General features: G+C 43.6%; 1 protein-coding gene across 1 annotated transcript in view; it reads right to left on the bottom strand.

Moving 5' to 3' along the window:
- Positions 1 to 9,868, bottom strand: part of WDR45B (WD repeat domain 45B) — a 27,362-nt gene that overhangs the window by 14,315 nt on the left and 3,179 nt on the right. The window contains exon 3 of the mRNA XM_025210165.1: positions 2,628 to 2,702. Coding sequence (XP_025065950.1) covers positions 2,628 to 2,702 — 75 coding nt within the window. The remainder of the gene's footprint in view (positions 1 to 2,627; positions 2,703 to 9,868) is intronic.

Here is a 9,868-nt window from a genome sequence, read left to right as displayed (position 1 = left end):
GTACGGGGCGACACAAAGCCAAAGGGCTTTGCTGGTCACTAATAAGTAGGTTCTACTGTAGGGGAGCCTCTGTAAACATTACCCCCTAACTCCTGCTTCTGAACGTGCAGTTTTCAGCATAGTAAACCTCAGCTCTGACACATCCTATTGTGTACAAAGCTCTAAATAGGGCTATAGGCACCTGAAGTCAAGTAATCTCTGGACCAGAGATGTTTTAGAGTGCAGGCTTTTAAAGTATAAACTCCTCAAGCAAGGACATAATGGATTAATACCCTTGATGTGGGTCTGATTCTGGACTAGCAGCATGTGGAGTACTGGAGCATCAGCATTCTGATCTTGTGCTGAAGACCCGAATTGCCACTTGCAGGTGCATTTAAAACATCTGTGTGGCACTCACTTCAGTCCCTGGCAATGAAACAAACTGAACTTGAAAGCAATGAATGCTTTAGTCTCCAGAGCCAAATCCAACCAGAAGGATTATGCTATTAGGATACCCTAGAGCAGGTCCCAGAAGGCCCTTTTACCTGCACACTATGTTACTTTCTATTAGGGCACCTGTCCGAAGACAGTATTAGTCAGTGGACAGTTCCTCAGTACAGATTGCCTCTATCTTCTGACTAAACTCTCTCAGAGCAAGACACTTGCTTAAAAGCAAGTGGATTATCCCCCTTAAAAATACTGGATAGTAGAAGATGTTATCAAATGCAAAGGAGGTAAGAATTACAATTTTGGGGGTTAACATGACAGTGTAGAATTGTGTGCTATTTGAACAGCACTGGGAGAGATATGGAAGAAGGACTAAAGTAACAGTCCATCACCAAATCCTTTATAGCAAGTGGTTTCGGAAGACGAGAGTCTTCATCTGGAAGAATTTCATTCAAGTTCCAAAAAAGGGCCGGGGGGTCAAAGAAATTATTTGTAAAAAAAAAAAAAAAAAAAAAAAAACCAGAACAGAAAGTTCACCATCATTCATGACAGACAGCTGGAATCCCAAAGGAAGTTGGAGAGTGGGAAGGAAAGGGGGGGGGCAGGGGAAAAAGCCTACTGATGATTGGGATGAGTGATTGGAGAAGGAACTAGGGAATATTTTTTAGCAGGGACAGGATTAGAGACAGACAAAGACTAACAGTTAAGAGGAACAATGTTTAAATTTTTAGCCAACTGCATATAGGTTAAGAGAAGCCAGGACATACAGAAAAAGAGATAGCAGAAAGTCCAAGTAGGGGGCTTCTATACCCCCAAGGCTATTTATTTACGGCCAATAATATTAAGGAGGGGGGGGAGGGGGGGGGAAATCTCCTTACAAGAGCCCAGCAGGAAGGTTTGTCATTAGAAGTTTTATATCTCTATGCAGATGCTTTATTACACACATTTCTGTGTAATTAGTTTCTCATCTACAGAATATTCCCTGAATATTCATTCATTACCACTGCCGCTATTTCCATATTAGTATTCCAAGGTGCCCATGGTTATACTAAGCCGAGTTGAGATGAAGTTTTCTTTTGTTTTTTGTTGTGCGTGCGCGCGGGGGGTGGGGGGTGTCAGTATTCAAAGTCTCAAGCTTAGCTAGTACTTAAAAAGGGAATCAGGCCACAAACTAAACAAGTGGGGGCAGGGGACAAAAAACCGCCCCCAAAAAACAAAACAAAACAAAACACTTTCAGCCTCCATCACCACAGAGCTGAGATACTAGAATAAAGCCTATGCTGGATCTAGAAAACCAGGACAGCAGATCAAGCCTTTCTGAGCATGAAGGGTCCAAAACTCAACCCAACCACTCCCCCCCCACCCCCAACCCTACAAAACAGTGATGAAGCTTTTGGGTGGGGAGGAGCGGGGGCAGAGAAAAAAATGAACTCATTTCAAACAAGGAATTCTGCTTCATTTCAAGAGCCAGGATTTCACATCTGGATTCTAGTCCTTTGAGTGACTACTACTAGGCAAAAGAATTTAGAGTCCCACAGGGCTATGTTTCCTCTGACTTAATGGGGGGGGAGAAAAAGAATAAGAGTTCTAGGCAAGCCTCTTAACAGGAAGACTTCCTGTTACGAGAAATTCCCATTTACCGCCCCATAGAGACACATCACATTTGATCCCTTACATGGGAAACTATGAACCCAACAATAATGCCAAAAGCCATGGTTTTAAGTGATACATTTCTTCCTGTATTCTCATTTCTTGACTGCTGTAATGTTTTATCTGCCACAAAAGGCAGGCTTAGAAACCTATGAGCTCTGTTGCACTTCTGACCTTTCCTACAGTCAACTTTAGAATTAAGTGGTGCTATTTTGTTTCTCCATATTTTAAGCATCACTTTCTATCAAGCAGCATACTGACAAATAAACCTTCACTGTAATACATGAAGGTAAGTCACAACTATCCATGTATTTTGAACGGCACTTTTTTTTTTTTTTTACAGCGTTAGTTAAACTGCCGTGTGGCTTCACCGCATTAAGAAGTAGGTCTAAAAAAAATGGCACAAAGATGCCTTTGAAAGTCAAATGTGAGCCTGTGGATAGGAGGAAAGTCAATGAATATGGTCTCCCAGTAGGAAATGGGCAATCCTTCAGAGAAATGTAGGCTGAGCTTTTGACAGCACCAGCTCAGGTTATGACAAAGCATCTCACCTTGTTTCTCTTTTTCTTTGAGTGGATCTGCATTATAAACTCTGAATCCATTTTCCATTCCACATGCAAAGCATCCTACAGCATAAAATAAGAAGTATTAATTATGTTATTCATATAAACTAGGGTTCCAATAAACTCCAATGTTATAGAAGTTTCCAATCTAGCCCAATGTTGAGCTCATACCTGTTGAGTGAAGACAGAGAAGGTACCTGGAAAGAAGACTTTTCAGGTTTGTTTAAAACAAGTGGTGAAGAAGGAAGAGGGAAATATTTACTCATTCAAACTGTATCCTGAGGCAGTATTACAGAATGGGGTTACAATTTTGGTACATCTTCACCAACTCTTAGAATATGGATATGCATATATTTGCAGCCATGTCAAAGGAGGGGGGACGTTTTAAAAGGGGAGGTGATCAGGAATGCACAGCGGCCATTATGTTCCAGGCTGTGTACGCAAGCCCTGGGCAACACAAGTGTAGCAAAAGGACCCTAACTTTAAACACTAGATGAACAGAGATGTGGGTTTTCCAGAAAACTTTCCAATGCCCTAGACAGAGCGTGATCCGATTTAACTTTTTTTTTTTAAACTTATATTTAGTAAACAAACCTAAGAAAGTACCCCCATGTTAATGTTATGTCCCCATAGCCACAAGTATTTGAACTGAAATATTTGATTAGGAAAAAAATTAAATGCAGCACACTTAACGTGTTTTAAATATTATATTCAGACAGATTCAAAGCTTTTTGTGGAAAGAAATTGTTTTTATTGGAATACTTGTAAAAATGTAAAGACAATACACAATAGTATGTACTTCCCTTACATTGTTTGTTTAAAGTGAAGAAAAAAAATGAAGTAATTGAAAATTGTTAACACTAAATTTTAGCACATCCAACAAACTGCACGTTATGCTGTGGTTGTCCACTCATCTACTTCAACAGAATTTAATTCTCTTCCGCCGAGGTCAATGCGGCACCTCCACTCCCACTGTCACTATCTGCAGAAACACTTGCAGTACTTACTAGTTCCATTTCAGAATCAGATTGAGGCAAATCAGATTCAGAACCACTTGAACCACATTCTCTTTCACTAAAGCATGGTTTTATCAATGAGTCTATGGGCAAAGGCAACTTATCACACTGCATCTTCACTAATTGCGCTTCCGACTGATTCTCCAGAAGCAAAATATTTTGAGAACTAGAAACAAGCTTAGCAGTGCGTTCTTTGGTTTTGATTTGACCTGCACAGCCAAATAAGTGAATTCATAAGCTTGATTTTTGGTTTGAGTTATTATGCAAGTGTATTTACCCTCCTGCTTACAAATCAATAAAACATGTATGTACTCTCTCGCACACACTTCTTAGGGACAAGTCACCTGACAAACATGAGTTACAGCTTTGAACCTGCCAAGCTTGCCTAATATTGTATTGGCATCTACTCATTGTTACTAATGAATTTTTATGAAACAATGAATTTTTAGAAATGGAAAAAAATTCCAATGGAAAAATTAAGCATCATTTAAATTTGAAGCCGTTTTTGCTCCGTTTGTATTGCTTCCTACTTGTATGCATGTAACTGTAGGGATGTAAATAGTTCAAGGCAAGAGACCCCCTACCTTTCTGAAACAGCTCCAAATGTATATATGGCCACACCCTTTGCCTCCAGTAGCAGTTACTCTAATAATTGCGGGGGGCGGGGAAGGACGGGACACAGGCAGAGGAGCCTTGATACTACACACTACTCCTACTAATGCCTCTTCACTCCACACGTGTTAACAACCCTCTCTCCTTTTTAAGTCGTCTTGATGGTCCACTAAAACAGCAAAATTCCTGAAGTGATAGCTTGATGTTAACTACTCCTGGGTCTCTTCTCCCATTTCACAGACCCACAAATTGTTAGTTGTTTTCTAGAACCTCTACAGAGTTCAGTCCTCAGCAGCAGCCAGTTTCAGCTTTTGGCTATGCAACAAAAGGTTGCTGACAATTCAACTGTGAAAAAAAGGTTAGAACTGTAGCTTTCAACTGAGCAGGAAAGGGAGGGTGAGCAAGCTGAAAGTTAAGCTCTGCCCCTGCTTCATGCAGCCATAAATCTGAAAGAAAGTGTTTTGTATTGTTTTTTTGTTTGTTTGTTTGTTTTTAAATACACTCTGCCTTCCCCAAAACAAGATGCGTGTCTTGTTGAGGGGGGGAAGCTAGGGGGTAAGGGGGTGGAGGAAGGCTAATGTGGTAAGCATGAAAGAAAACACCAAGCTTGTTGGGAATGTGGATATCCAGACAAAAAAAGGATGCGTTTAAAAATAAAAAGGCTGTGTTCCTGCAATAGACAAGAATATATTTCTTTACATAGAAGACTCACACCAAAAATAAAGGAGAGAGAAAACTAAGGCACCTTTTAGACTAGCCTAATGATAGCTAGTTAGCCAATTTCTTAGTTACGGGAATTGGACAAACTTAAGTTAGTAAAATTTCAGCGTATTTCTATATTTTACAGGCTTCTGCCTTGGTATTAGCAATTAGCACTTACTAACACTCAGAAGTAGCAAGCAGTTTGCTAGTGGACAGTCTGGAGTAAATTAAAACCATTAAGAGACATTAAAGTATCTGGAAAAACCATTATTCTACAAAACAAAACAAAACCCGAAACTGGTAAGACAAAAACATTACACTTGACAAAGTGGCTGTTACATCAGCACTTAGGATCTTTGAGCTACAGAAGCACAAAACAGAGATTTTGTGAACTTTGAGCAGGAGTGCTGCCACCTAATGCCCTATGTTGCCACTGTTCTGCCTCTTGCAGGGAGCGGGGTGGGGGAGCCGAGGCCCCAACTCCCCCACCCTGTCCGGCCCTCAGCGTGGCTTCGGAATCAGGGCAGCGCTCCTCCATGCTTGGAGCACTCGGATTGGCTGACAGAAACAACCAATCAGAGCACAAATAAAGCACAACAGACAGACATACACTTTTATATTAGAATAGTTAGTATGCGTGTTCTCACTACGGAACAATTAGCCTGATTCTAAAGAAATTTCCTGAATTTAACTAGTTTAACTTGCTGAACTTGGAAAACTATGTTGACGATCATGACAAGCATATATACAAGGACCTTCCAAGACACCAGTGAGAATACACTCCGTTTACAGAGCTGTGTCTACACTGGTCTGAAGAAATGAAAAAGAACTGTAGTTTCAGTACAGGGTTGAAGTGTAGCCCGGTAACCCAACAGCCCAGGGGGCATTTGATCAGACACACTGACATAGGGCTTTGGAGGTGGGGGACTTCAGTGGCAGTCCATTTTCCTGTGCCATGGTGGGGATAAGTGACAGCTACAGGAGTTGGGTCCTACCACTTGCCCACCCATTCTAGCCAGCAGCAAGAAAAAAAAAAAGTTGCCAACTGCTGCAACAGCCCATTAAGCTATTTTGCTTAATTCCAAAACAGTTCTGGCTTTTTATATGTTGTCTGAAGAGAAAAACATATAGAGAATGAAATATTTTTAATACCTGAATGTCAAATTCACTAAGTTATTGCTGCATTCTTTTCCTCTGGTTTTATAACCATCTTTCATAAGAGATTTTCGTGTCAGGTATGACCACCAAGAGAAAACCAATAAGGTGCTATGCTACAATCCAAAGGAGAGCCATCTGGTAGCACCCTCAATACTGCAAAAGGCTGAGCTTGTAGAAATGAGCAATTACCACAGGACCTGCTCCTGCACCCAATAAGTGTTAACAGGAGTTCACAGACCTTTATTTTTAGGGGTGCACCAATAAAGATTTTTTGGGCCAATAACAATGGCCAATTATTAATGTGGGGAGGCAGACTGAGGCCTCTGTGGTGAGGGAGAGAGTGGGGTTGGGGCTGGCACTGCCCAGCCCAGGTGGGACAGAATGCAGGATGGAGGCGTGAGTGGCTCATCTGGGAAGGGGTGTGGGGTCAGCTCCTGCTGCTGCACATACCCCCAGGGGAGTCACGGGGGGCACATGCTGGGGCAGGCGCTGGCAGGCAGGCCCCGGTGACATTACTGGTAGGGGTGCTGGTCTGGCAACCTGGGACCATGTGAGCCCTGACCTGCTAGAAATCTTTAGGGAAAGACTGCAGTAGGGCTGCCTGGGGGCAGGGATGGACCTGGGCCTTGGTCTACAAGGTCCAGAGAAAGTTCCAGAGCAGATACAAGCTACAGAAGGAGGGGCAAACAACCCTGAAAAGTGACTATAAGATATAGGAGGTGGTAAGAACAATGATGATGAGGAAGACAACTGGGACAGCAACAAAGGAGGAGTCAGTGATTGGGACAACGGAGGAGAAGACGACTATGATGACAGACTAAGGACAGACATGGGGAACAGAGGGGTAGGGGGATGGAAACAGAGGGAATGGAAGCAGTCTAACATGACTGCAATGAGTAAGTGATGTAGATAGGCATGTGGGTGCAAGTATTGTACAGGCAACCCCCACTTAGCGCTCTTAACTGGTTCCAGAAAAAACAAGCACTAAGCAAAACCAAAAGTATATTTGACAAACCAAGATGGCGACCACATTTTTAATGACCCGAGATGGCAACTGTAAGCATTATAACGAAACTTGCTGAGCGCTAAGTGAAACTGGGTATCAATTTTAAGTGAGCATTATAGCAAAATAGCGCTAAGCAAAACAGCATTAAGTGGGGGTTGCCTGTAATGGAAATTTGATGTTGTAAAAAATGTATGCGTGCCAGGGCTGGTCAAGTAAACCAGACTGGTCACAAGACAGGGCTGTGAAAATAAAGTTGTATATCTATGTGCAATTTCAGAGGGTGGGGAGGGGAAAATGTTCGCAAAGGAGTTTGTCCTATATACAAGTAAGTTCAAAAGTATTGCTTAAAAAGAGTTTACAGAGTACCTGTGCTACAAAAAGTAAAGCTGCATCAATTCTGTCTGAACTAAGTCTATGGGTACTTGTATGCAAATTTTGTCTCTCACTTCCTTGTGCTCAGAAAGCACAGGGACTGACAATAAGGAGGAAGGAGTGCCCTCACAGATTTATTTTCCCTGATGTAGCAGTAGAAGGGTACATATTCCACAGCAAACCTCCAATAAAATTCCAGGGATAGAATCTAAATTAATACAAATAAATAAGTCTTCCATCTACAGAAGATAAATATATTTGGGGGGGGGGGGGTCACCTTACACTCAAGAAAATATGCTATTAGCACCAGCAGCTTCTGACACCCCAGGATTGTGTTCAATTAGACATTAAGATTTGCCAGAATGCCACTAGTTTTTCTACAAAATGAGACAAGACTCCAAGGAATGGGCTAGACAGTTCTTAGGAATGTCTGAACCAAACTGAAGGCAATACAACAAGTGCTGGAGTCAGACTAAGAAAGGGGAAGATTAAGATAGTCACCATCAGAAAAGAAGCTGCTCTGTGACTCAGATAGGAACCAACTATGGACTGAACCCACTTAAAAACCCAGATATGCCAATTAGTCAAAAGCACAGCGATACAACTTCTATAACCTAACTGTAACCACACTTCCTGCAGCAGCAAAGCAACTCAAAAACCCCATATTCCTTGGGGAAAGTGACTTAGCCCAAGCCCAACTGAAAGACAAAGGAACTTTGGCAACTTTGAAATAATTTCACTCATGTTAAATGGGAACAAGTTTTTTTTTTTTTTTTTAAATCCTCTCAGAGGAAACAGTAGTCACCATTTCATTTTCAGCTACAGCTTTGATTATTACTAGGAGTGGTCACCATCCATCTGTATTAGTTGTACCAATACATTGGTCCATATCATATTAGCACTGATAAAAGGAAAACTGACATTATCGACAATCAGCTTTATTTTGCCTAACAATGTCACATAAATGCTGAGCACATGCACGCAGCTAGGAGTGCAGTCCGGCAGCATGGACAGCAGTGTCTGGCCAGTAAGTCGGGGGGGGGGGGGGGGGGGGGGGGTGGGGGGGGGGGGGGGAGAAAGGTGTGTGGCATGGGGGTCACAGATGAAGGCCCCCCATGGTGAGGGAGGGAGTGGGGCAAGACAGGATGCAGGGCACAGCCATGGGCAGCAGTACAGGGTGAGCAGGGAGCAGCTCCTACCACGGCATGCACCCCTGAGGGGGTATGTGCCCCCCCTGAAATTGTGCATGGGGCAAGGGCAGGCTGCCCATTGAGACCTCTTCCTAGCGGTAGGGGCTGAGCTGAAGCTGTGCTCATGGAGGGCAGCGCTGGGAGGGGGCCTACAAGGTAGTTACAGCAAATTTTGCCCACCCTATAATACCCCCCTCCCAGCACTACTGCTGCCCACCCTGAGCATAGCCCTGGCCCAGGCCCCCCAGTGGGAAGATGCCGCAGCAGGCAGCCCACCTTTGCCCTGTGCACAAATCCAGGAAGCACACCCCCCATGCCTTCCCCAGGGTGCATGCAATGCAGGGAACTGCCCCCCTTTGCATACCCACCCCCAGACAAGGTGCCCACAGCTCCATCCCATGCCCTGCCCTGGCCTCGGCCCCTTCCCTCCCCCAGATTTACCAGCTGGACACTGCTCTCCAAGTTGCCAGGCTGCATATTGGCAATCAGATCAGTATCAGCCAATATGGCTGGTTAATAAGTCGGCCGGCCAGACTAACTAACTGTGCACCCCTAATCTGTATACTGAGTTGGTGGCACCAAAGTTTAAAAAGGTTTCAGGCTTGGAAAGAGCTATACCGCCTACTCTAAAAAAGACTAAAATCCAAGAAGAGTCTATATGCTGGCAAAAAGAAAGTTCTTCAACATCAGGAGTGGGGAATACAGAAGATGGTTGCTATCATGTCATGGAAGCATGCATCTAGCCTAAAACATGAGCTAATCATTCATGTTTGTCTTTTGAAATCTAAGAGTATTTTAGTTAACTCAATGGGAACAACACAAAAAAAAAAAATGTTAGGAGTCAGAACACAGGACTGCAAATTCTATTGCCAACTCTACTATTGATGTACAATATCTAGCACAGGGGTCAGCAACCCCCAGAATGTGTGCTGAACATGGCACGCAAGGCCATTTTGCTCGCCACACCACCGCCAGCCTGGGCTCTAAGCAGCTGCTGCCAGCCATGGAGCCCAGGTTGCTTTCAGCAGGCGGCTGGGAGGCTGCAAGCCCTGCTGCAAGCAGACAGGGCTCCCTAGGCCGGCTGCAACTGGGAGGCTGCAAACAGCTGCTCCAGGATGTCGGCACTCCAGCACCTTCCAAGGTAGACATTGTGGTTTTTTCGGCATTTCGGCC

Source organism: Alligator sinensis, unplaced genomic scaffold, assembly GCF_000455745.1.
Source record: "Alligator sinensis unplaced genomic scaffold, ASM45574v1 scaffold694_1, whole genome shotgun sequence".
NCBI classification, from domain to species: Eukaryota; Metazoa; Chordata; order Crocodylia; family Alligatoridae; genus Alligator; species Alligator sinensis.
This window is presented reverse-complemented; position numbering and strand designations above follow the sequence as displayed.